At 34.0% G+C, this 15,962-nt stretch overlaps 1 protein-coding gene and 1 pseudogene across 1 annotated transcript; one reads left to right on the top strand and one right to left on the bottom strand.

The window, feature by feature from the left end:
* Positions 1-3,779: 3,779 nt before the first annotated feature.
* LOC124934243 lies at positions 3,780-11,247 on the top strand (annotated as a pseudogene).
* A 4,032-nt stretch (positions 11,248-15,279) lies between these two features.
* LOC124934254 (secreted RxLR effector protein 161-like) lies at positions 15,280-15,588 on the bottom strand. Its single transcript, XM_047474758.1, has one exon. The coding sequence runs from the start codon at positions 15,586-15,588 to the stop codon at positions 15,280-15,282; it is 309 nt and encodes a 102-aa protein (XP_047330714.1).
* Positions 15,589-15,962: the final 374 nt, after the last annotated feature.

Here is a 15,962-nt window from a genome sequence, read left to right on the forward strand (position 1 = left end):
AAATAAGATAAATATATTAAACAATTAGATAATATATATATATATATATATATATATATATATATATATATATATATATTAAAAATTAAATTATTCAAACCATACCCAATCTAATCCATTCTAATCTAATATAAATCTAAATCTAAATCTAATTCCAAATCTAAATAGGTAAGTATGAAAATTTGAAATATCCTAATTTATGGTAATGTTTATAATTTTAAAATAATATTTTAAAGTTTTTAATTTAAAATAATTAATATGAGATGTTAAAATTAATTATGATTAATTATTGTGATAATTAAATCCTAATTAGAAAAATTAATTAACACACCAAAAAATAATTTGAAATTAAAATATTGTATTTATTTTACTCAAATTAAACTAAAAAAAGAATTTAATTATAATTTTAGACATAATTTATGTGTAATTTATATCCTAAAATAATTAAATAAATACTCTAAAATACCTAAAAATAAAATAAATTAACATAATTTTTATTATGTTGTCAAAAATATTTGTGTATTAATTTGGTGAAGAAAAATGAAAGAAAATGGTTAAAATTCAATTTCAAATAACCATTTTATTAAAAATAAAAAATGATGATCTAGTGTGGCCGAAATCGGACTTTATTACAATAGGAATCACATCCATCAAATCAGGATTAAATTATCATCCAACGCCTCACATGCTTCCACCCAACCGGTTGTAGCTGAGTAGTAGTGCACCCGGGTTGCACATGATCGAGAAACGGACCGCTAAGCGTCGTTGGCCAAAACGCCTCGAACGATTAACAGACCGTCAACAGATCGCAACAGAGCGTTTATTTAAACAAAACAACGTCATTTTGTTCTCTATCTCCGTTGAAAAATCGTGAACGCTGGAGGCTCGTGCTCGACGCATGCGACCTTCTAGAAAATCCATCTTCGCTTTTTCTCATTCTTATCCCTCCAAACTTCACCAACGTGCACGTCTCTCCCTAGCCATCCTTACCCTTAAGGATTGAAGTCAAAACATATCCTAGAACTAGACTAGCGAGGACAAAACAGAAACGAAGAAGAAGAGTTTCCGAAGCCAAATTCAATATGAATTCAACTTCGAAATCGACCTAGATTGAGTATAAATACTCCATATGTCTTTTTTTACAAATCATCGAACAAAATCCAATAATCATGGCCTTCTTAGATTTTCATTGGAGCTCCGGTGATTGGTTTTTGAAGAAATCATCCTAGTGATCTAAGCTTTGATCCAAAGCTTTGGAAAGTATTCTTATGATCATTAGAGTGTTCACCAATCACAAGTAAGCTTCCAGACCATCTGTAATTCAAGTTATTATTCAAAGTTAAAAAAATTTCAAGCTTGATCAGGTTGATTTATTTAGGGTTCAATTTCAAGATTTTTATAGTTGAAATCAATACTTAGATGATGTCCAAGATTTCAATTGAAAAAGATTTCAATTGAAAAAGATTTCATCAATTCAACTTCAAATCAAAAAAACGAAAAATTGATTTGAAAATCTGGAAAATTTGAAATTCGTGTTTTTGAGCTTTTAAGCTTGAATTTTGATCCAAATAGTTGCCTAACGTGTTTGTAAACATGTTAGGATGATTTTCAAATCATAAAACATGTATCCCGGTCATGTTTGATCGAACTGGAAATTTTGAAATAAAAAGTTTAAATTTTAGTTTTAAAATTTGTTACAGAGCTCACTTGATATTCTTTTTTTGGTCATGTTCGATTGTAAACATCATTTCGAAGCTATTAGAGCAAGAATTAGACCATGAGATGGCAGAATACAAAAGTTCTCAAATTTTCCATAGAAATCATTTTGAAAAACAATCATCTTAGGGTTCGATTGATCGGTTTTAGGATTAGGCCCTACATCCAATGGAGTTGATAACAACTATCATGTTTTCATTATATGTATCAATTTTTATACCAAATGAATAACACTCGGTGTTCTTGGACCGAGTCTTATAGGATCGTGGACCGAGAATCCTCGATCTAGACTGAGACCAAGGATCGAGAAAATTGACCTAGGCTAAGACCAAAGACCGATGTTATTGAGTTAGGACCGAGCCCTAGGACCGATGTTCTTGAGCAAGAACCAAGAATGTCGACCGAGAATTTCACCTAGGACTGAGAAATATGACTAAGGACCGAGACTCTCAAACTTAGGACCAAGAAGTCCAACCTTGGGATCGAGCCTCCCAAACCCTCGACTGAGAAACCTAGCCCCAAGCTAGTCCAGGACAGATAGGCTTTTACACCTAGACCGGTAATTTCAGCCAAGGGCCGGGAGTCCTTGGCACCCTAGTCTAGGAACTCCAGTCCTCCGACCGAGTGTCCCGCACACCAATCGAGTGCACCCTCGGTCTAGACCGAGTCTCTCCAATTCCAGACCGACAAAAATGGACCCAAGCCTTAGGACTCCGGTCCTAAGGCCTGTTTAGTTCTACTTTTCAAAACCTAAAATTATTTTTGTAATTTTGGAACCCCAATCCATTTTTAAATAATCCCGAGAGGTCAGAAAATGATTTCAAAATATTTTCGGGATATTTCTCAAACAAATATTTTGATTAAGGCTCTATTTGGATTTTTTAAAATCCAAATACTTTTCTGATATTTTTAGGTATTGCAGTCAATCTTTCATAACCGCAATCACAGTTACGCACTTTTAAATAATTTTATACAATTATTTATGTAATCTAAACTTATCCTTATTTAGGACCCGTGAGCTACTGATTAAATGAAATAAATGTTATAAATAAGTCTTTTGATAGCCTGACCTTTAAAAAATAAAACCGTTTTCAACGACCACAAAGGACATAGCGCGAAAGTCCTTTCTCAAGCGTAACCAAATAACGAACCCCTTATGGAAACTCTGGTATAAAGTACGTTTATACATGTATATTTTACTAATTTTTCTAAAATTATTTGATGACTCTGTTTTTAAATAAATAATATTTTATTGAATTAATTATATTTGATTAATTTAAACTGAATTTCAAATTAAATTGTCATTTAGTTACATTAAATCCCTAAATATTAAAATTTGAATAAATTTAATTACTCTTACATAATTAATTTTAAAATTTGTCAAGTACTGTAATAATCTTTAAAAATAATGTTTTATTTCAAAAAAAAAGTCTGACACACAAACCAATTTTGAAACCATCGAATCTTGAGCTACTCTGGATCCCCGTATTGTCATGTGTCATCCAACACGTGCTAAGCTACGAACTAGAGATTTCTCGGAGGTAACAAAATCCAAATCCCAATCCAATCCGTAATATTGAATTAATATAATTTGAATTTAATATGGATGGAATAAAACAAATTAAATTTAATAATTTGCTATCATATTTTACGATTAGGTTTTCCTTGCACGTTTTTATAAGATACTTAGAAATTATTTTATCTCTTATAAATATTGGTTTAGAAAGTGAACTAGTAGACTCTAATTTAATATTACACGTAATTATAAATGTTTAAAAAATAATGTAAAACTACATAAGTAACCTGTTAAATACTATTAACATGTAGATATATGATAATAATACTAACAATAAATTTGACTAAATATATAGTTAAATATTTTATATAAAACTTTTATATAACTTATACATCAAATTAGGTATAAATGTGTACCTAGTAACCAGTTACAAAACAGTATAAAAAATATTTTCATATTTATTCTTATATTTTTATTATAATTTTTTCGGTAGAGAGCAAGGAGGTTTTGACCGTAGATTTGGTAGTGGTGGAAGAGGCGGGTGACCATGGAAGATGTAGGCATCATGGACCTCTTCGTGAGGAGGAAGAGAAATGGGTTTCTGTCACTAAGCTTGGACGATTGGTAAAAGAGGGAAAAATCTAAAGCCTTGAATAGATTTATCTCCATTCTCTTCTTATCAAAGAACATCAAATCATTGATACCACTAGTAGAAAATAGGTCTTCTGTAACGACTCCTAGTAACGGCGTTCGAACGCCCTTACTAATAATTTTTATCAGTAACGGTTATATTAAGCCGTTACAATTATCTGTTCATTAGTAACGGTTATATAAACCGTTACAGATAAGGAGAGAAATCAGTAACGGATTTGGAAACCGTTACAGAAAGCGAGCCGTCTTTTCAACATATCTTCTAGTATCTGTAACGGTTATTGAGAACGCCGTTACAGATAAGACTTCGTAAAGGTATTTGTTATGGATATCTGTAACGGTTGTTAGAAAACCGTTACAGAAAGCAAGCCGTCCTTTTATTTTCTTTCCTAGTATCTGTAACGGTTATTGAGAAAACCGTTATAGATAAGGTCTAATTAAAGCTTTTTGGCGAGTGATATCTGTAACGGCATTTACAGAAACCGTTACAGATAACATAGTAGTAACGGTTTAGGGTTTAACCGTTACAGATAGTGTGTCTGTCTTTCCAAATTCTATATAAGTATCTGTAACGGTTATTGGCAAAACCGTTACAGATACGCATTAATAAACCGCGCCTCCTTTCTTTCTTTCTTTTCTTTTCTTTTCTTCTTCCGTTTTCTTCCGCGCCCGTTTCTTTTATTCTTCCGTCTGAAGTCGCCGCCGGTTATCTTCTTCTTCCGACGATCTTCTTCTTCCCCCGTTTTCTGATTCCGTCGATCAACCGCCGCATTAATCAGGTAAGTTCTCGTTCTCTTCTCTTCTTCCCTCTTCTCTCTTCTTCTTCCCTCTTCTCTTCTTTTTCCCTCTTCCGCCGATCATCTGCCCCGTCCGATCACCGCCGCGCGCCGTTGCATTCCGATCAATCAGGTTAGTTCGAATCACTAATAACCATTCCGAATCAATGGTTAGTTATTGGATTACACGCTTCATTTACAACTTTTTATTGATATATATCTTCTGAATATTTGTTTCGAATCAGGTTAATTTGCTGTCTGTTGTTGGAAGCTAACAGTTTTGAATGAATCATAAGGTATTCCTAATCTTTTGACCTTTCTTTTTAAGTTCTAAATTCATTCCGAATCAATGGTTAGTTCTAAAGCTTGTTGATCTAGGATAACATTTAGTTTGTATGCAACTGTATACCATGATGATCAATAGCTAGCATTGATCCTAGGGCTTTTATAGCATTGATGCACCGAAATCTCATCAACTTCAAGATACCCTGAATCTCAAATTCCCAAAGATTCATTTTTAAGTGTATATGGATCTGTGTATATGGATCTCTTTTAAATTTTCCATTATAATTAATAAAATACAATAATAATGATGTTTTGTCATCTTCCTTTCTCTTTGCTGGAAGTGGGGACATCACACAAATGATCAAATATATATAGATTATGCATGCCTTCGTGTTTGATAGATTTCCATTAATAATTTGTTTTAAGTTAATTTCTTGTCTTATAAGCCTGCGATCCTCATATTGCGGTGCTGTAGGATTGGACGGTGGCATATTGCTTGATTCCTGCCTGCAATTCTAGCTGTTGATTTTCTCATCCTAAGGTTCGAAATTCAATGTTAATCTTTCCTAATTTGTTATGTTGGTTTGACTGACAATGCATTTTCTCTTGGGTGCAATGCATTTTATAAAATATACAATTGAGAATGAGTTCAATCTTATGATTTTGAAACATTTCTTAATAGGCTTTGAGTTCAATCCAATGAATTGTGATTTTGATGCAATAGTTTGTTTATTATCTTATTTGATATGTTTAAGCTAAGAAATCATGCTAGAATTGAGCATAGAGTTTTAAATAGTTAAACTAGGAAGGTGCACATAAATCTTATACTTAAATATTCAATTTTGGTGCATTATTTCTCAATACTCTTTTTCCTTCTATTTTGCAGAATATTCAATTTTAATCGAATTTGCCCTTGCATTTCCTGTCGCTGATTGAAGTTTGCCTTTTCAAATTCAGGTTAGTTCTTATTTACAATCACCGTTTGATTGTTAGATTAGTATATTATTGGATTATAACATTGTTAGATTAGTAGATTATTGATGTTAGGTTAGTGCATAATTTGTATGTTAGGATAGTTAATATTGAATGGTAATTAAATTAATTGATGTTAGATTATTGGATTGGTAGATTAAGTTAGATTATTTGTTTGTTACATTATTGATGGATTGTTGGTTTATAACATTGTTAGATTAGTAGATTATTGATGTTAGGTTAGTGCATAATTTGTATGTTAGGATAGATAATATTGAATGATAATTAAATTATTTGATGTTAGATTATTGGATTGGTATATTAAGTTAGATTATTTGTATGTTAGATTATTGATGGATTGTTGGTTTATTAGGTTATTGCATGTTTGGATTAGTTGATTAATAAATGATTTGGATGTTTGATTATTGATGTTAGGTTGTTGGATTATTAATTTGTATGTTAGGTTAGATGGAAATCCCAGACAAAACATGGATGACTATACTTCGTACTGATCCTAAATATAGTGAGGGGGTTGACAAATTCATAGAATTTGCTGAAAAGTCTACGGGTAGATCATCGATTGCATGTCCTTGTGTAAGGTGTGCAAATCGAGTATATGAGAATAAAAGCGTGGTTAGATCTCATCTGATTGTATACGGAATAAGACAAAATTATGGTTTTTGGTATTTTCACGGTGAAAAGAGATCAATTGAACGTCAAATTGTAAATGCTGTTACCAAGAATGTGGAGAAAGATGAATCAGATGATGAAATTGAAGACGAACCGATCAATGAACCACCAACTAACGCGACTATCATGGAAGACGGACCTGTTGAAGTTTGTGAGGATCATCTGATGGAAGATATTATTGTTGAGGATCATCTAATAGAAGATATTATTGCTGATTTGTACCCTAATGTCAACATTGATAATGAACGGCATAGTGAAAATGAGCCTCCCGTTGATGATGCTAATACGTTTTACAAATTGTTGGACGATTCGAAACTACCTTTGTATGAAGGTTCTCGCATTTCCAAAGCCTCAACTCTTCTTAAACTTCTTCACATAAAGAATGTAGGTCAGTGGACAAACACGTCATTTGATTTATTTGATTTAGCAAAGTTCTTTCGGTTGCTTTGTCAAAAAAGTTTACAACGCGGGCAATTGGAAACATTACATGACGACATTGTCTTGACACTTTGCAAATTGGAGAAGATCTTTCCACCTTCTTTTTTTGATATAATGGTGCATTTGCCAGTTCATTTAGCTTTTGAAGCTTGTCTTGGAGGGCCCGTTCAGTATCGATGGATGTATCCAGTTGAACAATATATGAGCACACTCAAGAAATACCTTCGAAACAGGAACTTTCCAGAAGGTTCAATCAGCGAGAGTTACCTTTTGAATGAGAGTATGAGCATGTGTGCCCGATATTTGGACGATCAAGAGTCAAATAATGAATCCATAAATACAAGTACAACATTCTCCATTTTCATCACTATGGAAGACTTATCTAATGGCACATCCTACACATATGAACCGGGTGATCGTGAGCGTGCTCATTGGTACATTTTAAAAAATTGTCGCGAAGCTGAAGAATATTATAAGTAAGTCCATTAATGTCATTATGAGGTATGATTTAAGAAAGTAATAATTTAATCTGTCATTTGCGCAGCGATTTCGTTCAATCATGCCCTCCTAATATTTCCAATGAGGCTCGGGATAAACAATACGTTAGATATTTCCAAGAAAGAGTAAGTAATCGTCTCAAAAATTTTCTTTTTTTAGTATATGACAATTAGTTTAACAATAATTTGTAATGAATATATAGGTGGAGCAACTAACCGATGAATCCGATAGGACAACGAATCTTAAGATTTTAGGACGTGGGCCTACATTGTATGCAAAGAAATATAACTCGTGCAAAATAAATGGGTACAAGTTTAACACTGAAAAACATGACGAGAGCTTGACTACCCAAAATAGCGGGGTTTTGGTTGTTGGTAATAATGGGACCGAGACTATTAACTACTATGGAGTGATCAATGAAATCATAGAAGTGATATTCTTTTGTGGAAGACGAGTGATTCTCTTCAAATGCAAATGGTTTGATGTTTATCACAAAGATCGGGGCATTAAAGTTGATAAGTATGGTTATGTTAGTATAAATATCAACAGGATTCTACAGACTCAATTAAATGAACCATTCATAATGGCAAGCCAAGCACAACAAGTCTTTTACTCTACAGATATGGCATCAAGGCTTGAATGGAAAATTGTGACACTAATAAATCCCCGTTATTCTAATTAAGGTTGAATTATTTTCTATGAAGGGTTACTTGTAAATTTGTCTTATAAACATTACATTCAATATTTGCAGCTATCATGGCACCTAAAAGAATGCAAGGTAAGAGTTTAAACAGCGCGCTACACGACCTTATACAAAGGACCGAGGAGCATTCAGAAGATCCCGTGAAATTGTGTAACTCTGTCGGGGAAATTGATTTGGACCTTGATGATGTCATGAATGTTGATAGTGTACCAAACACTATCCCCGGTGATGATGATGATGATGAGACACAGCCCCCGTCTGAGGAGCAAGATGGAGGTACTTGTGTTTTTGCTTAAGTTAGTTGTTGTGATCCTATATAATTTTTTGTTTAATTTTAGGATATATTTCGAGAAGGAGACGGGGCAAGAATAAGAATAAAGTTGTTGGTAGATTGCAAGCGGGGCAAAAGATGACTCTTCAATTTAACCCTGTTGATGGTAAACCAATGTGCGAGAATAGGACAGCTTGGTCGAGGCATATTGGGAGTGTCATTCGAGACTCCAATGCACTACCTCATAGGACTTTGCGTTGGTCGGACCTGAGCTCTACACAGCTAGATCACATATGGATTGCTATCACGGTAACTTTTTATATTATTAAGTTCATTATGTATTCAACACAATCTATAATCGTATTTTAATGTTCACTATTTAGGATCCTTTCGTGGCTGTGGGGGATGACATCAACAAATATCGAAGACAAAGTTTATTTCAAGCCAACAAATTATGGGATAGATGGAGATGTCATTGGAATACCATGTACATTAAATCCCGTGAAGGTAATGAGCAAGCGATTAGGGCAAATCCCCCTCCCGAGATCGAAATTAGTGATTGGAATTATCTACTTGATCGTCGCTTTCTCACGCCGGAATTCAAGGTAAATTAATGTGTTTATAAATAGCTCTTACATTAATCATTCATTAAACACAAATGTTTTCTTATTTGCAGAAAACAAGTGCTGTGAATGCGCAAAATAGGTCGCATGTTGTGTATAAGAATCATGCGGGCAGCATCTCATTTTCGCAAGTGGAGAAGCAAATGGTTCGTTTTATCATTGAATAACAAAGTTTATAATTTTATTACGTTTTTATTAATAATTAAATTTTTACAGGAGAAGACTACCGGTATGTCGCCTAATTTTGCGGAATTATTTCTGCACACTCATACAAAGAAACCGACTCTACAAGATCCAAATCCGGAGGTTCCCCCTATTATTCAAGAAAAAGTGGTAAGTCATGTTTATTAGTTATATTTCTTTTATTTATCATATGTATGTATGTAATCAAATGTAATTTGTGTTTGTAGACTGCCTTGCGAACTGCTATAGAAGAAGACCCGAATAGAAATGAATTGCAGTTGGCTGAGTGCGCATTCGGGTCTCAGGGACATGGGCGAGTTGTGGGTTTGGGCTCCGGTGTCACACCTAGATCTTTTAGACCTGATACTCGTGGTGGTACTAGCACACAGCGCAGTGACACGCAAAACACCCTTTTACTTGAGGAGATACAGAGGATGCGAGAGGAGCGTGAAGCTGAGAAGCTTCAGTCACGGAGAGAGCGCGAAGAGGCCTTAATGGAGCGTCAAATGGAGCGTGAGGAAGCACAAAGGCAGCGTGAAATGGAACGCGAAGAGTTATTGATGCAGCGTGAGGATGAACGTGAAGAAGCTCGAAGGGAGCGTGAGAGAATGCGGGATGAGATGCTTGAGTTGAGATCGACGATGAAATTCTTATTAGCCAGGATTCCCCGTGATCAACTTCCACCGGCCCCTCCCACTCGAGATGATGCCCCTCCTACTTAGAGATGATCCCCTTCCTCGTGATCGTCGCTTTCCCACTTCAATTCTGGTTAGTTGAAATGTAATTTGAATTACGTTAATTAATGGTTTTTGTGAATTTGTGATACGATTGTAGTTTTTGGATGGATTATAGTTTTTGGATGGATTGTAGTTTGTGGATGATTATTGTTTTGAATTAATGATTGTAGTTTTGGGTTTTTGGTTATTGATGATTGTGTGCTTTTTGGTTATTGGTTATTGATTGAGGTTTTAAATAGGTAAAAATTTGTAAAAAAAAAAATCTATTAGGGTTTAGTAACGGTTAAATAATTTCAAATACCGTTACTATAAATCTAACTGTAACGGTTTAAGAAATAAAAAACCGTCACAGAAACAACACAAGAATCTGTAACGGTTTTCGAAAACCGTTACAAATAAAAACAGCCTTTTAGTAACGGTTTTTATCCGGCTAAAACCGTTACTGTTGTCCCATTACTATCTGTAACGGTTTTCAAAAACCGTTACAGATTCTCGTGTTGTTTCTGTGACGGTTTTTAGACGGCTAGAACCGTTACTGTTATTCCATGACTATCAATAACGGCTTTCGAAAGCCGTTACTGATACCTGTGAAGTTTCTGTAACGTAATTTTTAGTAACGATTGGTAACGGTTTTATTTGCCGTTACAAATATCTTTCAGTAACGGCGTTCGATGCTTTCAGTAACGGTTTTAACCCTTACAAATACCCTTTTTTCTACTAGTGTACATTGGTATGTTTGTATCTCAAGGATGAAGTTATGTAGATCATGCCTATGCAGAAACAAACCCGAGCTGGTCAGAAAACTCGGTTCAAGGACTTCGTTAAGTGCAACAAAAAAAAGTTACAACTGGAATTCGTGGTGCTATAATCCATGCTGAATTATTTGTCATTCATGTTAGAAGGGGTTATTGGGGTAACAAGATTGGGAAGCCTCACACTGTACCATGTAAGGTCACTAGTAAATATGGTTTTGTTACTGTACGAATGGTTCCGGCTCCTCGGGGTGCTAGTATTGTTACTACTAGGGTTCCGAAGAAGGTGCTACAGTTTGTTGATATTGAAGATGTTTTCACTTCCTCACGTGGATCTACCAAGACCCTCAGAAATTGTGTGAAGGCTACACTTGATTGTCTGCTTAAGACTTATGGCTTCCTGACCCCGAATTCTTGAAGGAAATACGATTCTCACAATCTCTGTATTAAGAAAACTCATCACTCTCGTGGGTGGGTGAAACTTTGAAAGGGTTGATGCCTCATCTATATCAATCTGTGGATTCAATTAAATTTATATAAATAGAAAAAGAAAAGATGTCTTTTACACATAAACAACATTTTTATACTTTGAACCAAACACAAAATTATAAATAGGAGAATTTATTTATTTATCTCTTATTAATTAGACTAAATATAATAACTAATTCCTATATTTTCTCAAATTAGTTATTTCTCTATTACTATTATAAATAGATAAATTATTGTAAAGATTACTCAATAATATTATTTCAATCTTTTTCTTCAAGAACTCAATCAAATAGTTATTATTTATTTTATCAATTCTAGAAATCAAATTTGGTATCAGAGCTTATAAGGGAAAACTCCCGAAAACGATTTCAATGAAAGAACAATATCACTTCTCAGTTCTACCAATAATATCTGGAAGCGTAAAGCTTGATAAACATAACTATATCTATTGGAAATCACAAGTTAGTACAATCATGATAGGTTATGATTTTATGGATATAGTAGAAGGAAATCTTGAAACTCCTCCCAAATTTCTTCAAAAAATAGATGGTCAAAATAATACAATTCAAATCAAGAATTCAAAGTTTAAACAATGGAGTATCCAAGATCAAAGGGTACTTGCATGGATCTTTTCAACATTAACCGACGAGATTCGTCAACAAGTCTCAAAATCATCTTCGGCGCAAGGAATTTGGGAAACCCTAGAGAAAATATACATTTCTCAATCAAAAAGCCGACTATTTCAGTTACGGAGTCAACTCCTAAACGCACACAAAGGTAGTGACTCTCTTCTTAACTTCATTCAACAAATCAAAAACTTGTCAGATGCACTTATTGCTGCCGGACAATATGTTTATGATCAAGATTTATAACTAACTCTACTCAACGGGCTTGGAGACAAGTTCGAGCCGATGATATGTGTTCTAACTTCCGGAAAAGATCTGTTGTTTAATGAAATGACAAACATCCTTCTAAATCATGAACAATGACTCATATTTAAGAAAAGAAAATTCCATTTGAAAATATTTCGCACTCAAACGTTTCAGAGAATGTTTCTTATATTTATGGGCATGGAGGCATAAAGAACCAAAGACAGAACCGAAACAATAATCGTCCGCAATGTAATTTTTGTCATAAAATTGGTCATCACTCCGAAAGTTGTTTTTATAATCCATCTTGTCAAATATGTAATGTACAAGGACATAGTGCTCTCGAGTGCCCTCGTTTTAATCCTTCTACAAATCCTACGACAATGTTAGTTACATCGTTACTATTGTAGATCCTACTTGGTGTCCAGATTCAGGTGATACGACCGACCATATTACATCCGATCTTAATAATCTACACGTACATGCTCCTTATACAGGTACTCAAACTATTAAAGTTGGAAATGATATGCCTCTAAATATTTACAATATTGGTACCACTAAAATTTTAAATCAACAAAAATCTCTCTACTTACGTAATATCTTACACATTACGGATATTACTAAAAATATGATGAGTGTCGCGAGATTTTCATCAGATAATAACGTATTTTTTGAATTCCACCCGAATGTTTGTCTTATTAAAGACCGGGATACGAAGATGGTGCTTCTTAAGGATTACTCAATGACAGACTTTATTGCATTGAACCTACTGAAAGTTTGTTTTCAACATGTTCTAATAAACAAATATTTATTGGTATTCGATCTCCAGCTCAAATTTGACATTCACAACTTGGACATCCTTCTAGCACTACTACATCTTTAGTTATATCACACTTTAAATTATCAGTTTCAGTTAGTAATTCTATTAATTTTGTGGATCATGTCAATATGTGAAAGCACATAAACTACTTTTTTCGGCTTCAAAATCTACATTTATGGCTCCTTTAGACCTAATTCATTCGGATGTTTAGGGACCTGCTCCTGAATTTTCGTTTACTATTTGTCGTTATTTCGTACATTTTGTGAATGATTTTAGAAAATTCACATGGATATATATCCGCTAAAGAAAAAGTCTAATGTTTTGAATACGTTTATCAACTTTTTTTGACTTGTTGAAAATTTATTTAGTCGTAAAATCAAAATATTGCAAAACTGATTGGGGAGGAAAATATAGAAATTTCAAATCATTAACGGATAATCATGGTATTTTACATCGTTTATCTTTCCCACATACAAATGAGTAAAATGGTATTGCTAAACGAAAAAATCGTCATATTACGGAAACTGGTCTCACTTTATTGGCTCATGCATCTAGGCCACTACATTATTGCAGAGAAGCTTTTGAAATAGACATATATTTTATCAATCTTCTTTCTACTCCGACATTACATCAACGTTCACCGTTCGAGACTATATTTAACACTTCTCTTGACTATAGTTTGTTGAAGACATTTGGGTGTTCTTGTTATCCACTCACACGGCCGTACAATCAACACAAACTCAATTTTCATACTACTGAATGCAGTTTCCTTGGTTACAGCTCATCTTATAAAGGTTATAAGTGTTTTCACATTCTGTCTAGACGAATATTTATCTCTCGACGTGTCACTTTTGAAGAACTCACTTTTCCTTTCAAAAGTAAGGACCTTGTGCACTTGTCTAAACCACAAGAAGATAATGAGACTTCTCTTCCAACAACTATATTTAATTCATCAATATCACCTCTATTATCTCATATCACTTCATCGTCTCTACCATCACCCTCTTCGATCTCCATAACATCACCATGATGGAAAAAATTTATCAGTATCCTAATCATGAATATAGACTATAATTATAATGCAGCGGAAGCGTACCTGAAGATGATCCCATTGTAGATCCGGATTGATCTGTTCTTGAAAGGAACGACTAGGTCTTCCAATACTAAGTATTATCCGTTCTCCTCTGATATTGACGGGGGAAATCAAAGGACAAGAAAACGGAGGAGAGTTGAGAAAGAGAAGGCATGAGAGTTCTTCTTTGAATCTCCCTCTCCTGTTTCTTAAATAATACTTGTCTCAGGGACCTAACCCTAGTTGAAGCTCATATATTGTTAAAGCCCACGATATAAAAAGGCTCACCATATTATTAATACTTGTTTTTGTCACGTCACCAAATAAACAAATACTAAACGGGTATCTACAATTATTCATTTCATAATCATTAAGCCCATGACTTTAATCTAATAATATGTTCTACAAATATATTTAAATCCAAAATCCAACAATCTCCCACTAGATTTAATATGTATCCGAATGAACACATTATTCTTCAAGAGCTCAATTTATCAGTCAATAAAAATAAAGGGCTTATAACAATCTGGTCCATCAATCATAGAAACATAGGACTAAAGAAGCATTCGTCATATTTATGGCTAAACTAACAATAATCACTGATACTACTGCAATCAAACGACATAAATCAATTATGAAACATGTAGAGAGAAAATCACATTAATGTGACCTGAATATGTCAATTTTTTCTGGTCCAAACTTGATGAGATCGTTATCTTTGAATATAATGTACAAAAGTGTCAAAAAAAATAAACTTTATTTCTGATCAGAAAAGTGCTTTAGAAAACATCGCGCAATTGACAAAAAAAATTGTAGCATACTCTTCCACTATAATGAAGCTTCCTTAAATTGTAACACACCCATACGTGCAGTATGCCCGTAAAATACCATAGGTGTTACACCTTTAGTTAAGGGGTCTTCTAACATAGATTTTGTTCCTAAATGCTCGATGCAAATCTGACCACTTTGTACCATTTCTTTCACACGTAGGTACTTAATGTCAATATGCTTTGACTTCGACGAGCTCCTATTGTTATTGGAATACAAAACAGCTGAATTATTGTCACAAAAAATCTGAATAGGTCTTTCGACCCCTAGAATAATGCGCAGCCTTGTGACAAAATTCTTTAACCAAATTCCCTGATTTGATGCTTCAAAACATGCCACAAATTCAGCCTCCATAGTAGAGATGGTAACAAGTGTCTGTTTAGTACTACGCTAAGAAATGGCTCCTCCAGCCAATGCATAAACGCAGCCAGATGTAGATCTCCTACTGTCTAGGCAACCCGCAAAATCGGAGTCAGAATACCCAACGATCTCCAAATGGTCTAACCTCCTATATGTGAACATATAATCCTTTGTTTTCTTTAGGTATCTCATCACCCTTTTAGCTGCTTTCCAATGATCCATTCCAGGGTTATTGAGATATCTGCCTAACACACCAACTATGAACGCAATATCCGGATGCGTACATACTTGTGCATACATAAGACTTCCAACTGCAGAAGCATATGGAATCTTTTGCATTTCCTGGATGTCTAAACTCGATTTTAGACATTGATTTAAACTGAATTTGTCTCCTTTGGCAACTAGGGTATTTCTTGGTTTGCAATTCTACATGACAAATCGTTCAAGCACTTTATCGATATAGCTCCTTTGAGATAACCCAAGAATATACTGAGAACTTTCACGGTATATTTGGATCCATAATACAAAAGATGCTTCACCAAGATCTTTCATTTCAAAGTTATTCGAAAGAAATTTCTTAGTTTCGTGCAAGAAGCTCATATCGTTTGTGGCAAGCAGGATGTCATCCACATACAAAACCAAAAAAATAAATTTACTCCCACTAAACTTTTGATAAACACAATTCATTTCAAAACCGTATGAAAGAATTATTT

This window comes from Impatiens glandulifera, chromosome 1 (genome assembly GCF_907164915.1).
Source record: "Impatiens glandulifera chromosome 1, dImpGla2.1, whole genome shotgun sequence".
Taxonomy (NCBI): Eukaryota; Viridiplantae; Streptophyta; class Magnoliopsida; order Ericales; family Balsaminaceae; genus Impatiens; species Impatiens glandulifera.

What these genes read in the sequence shown, in the direction of transcription:
- LOC124934254 (XM_047474758.1), bottom strand. Translation starts at nt 15,588, where the DNA reads ATGCAAAAGATTCCATATGCTTCTGCAGTTGGAAGTCTTATGTATGCA.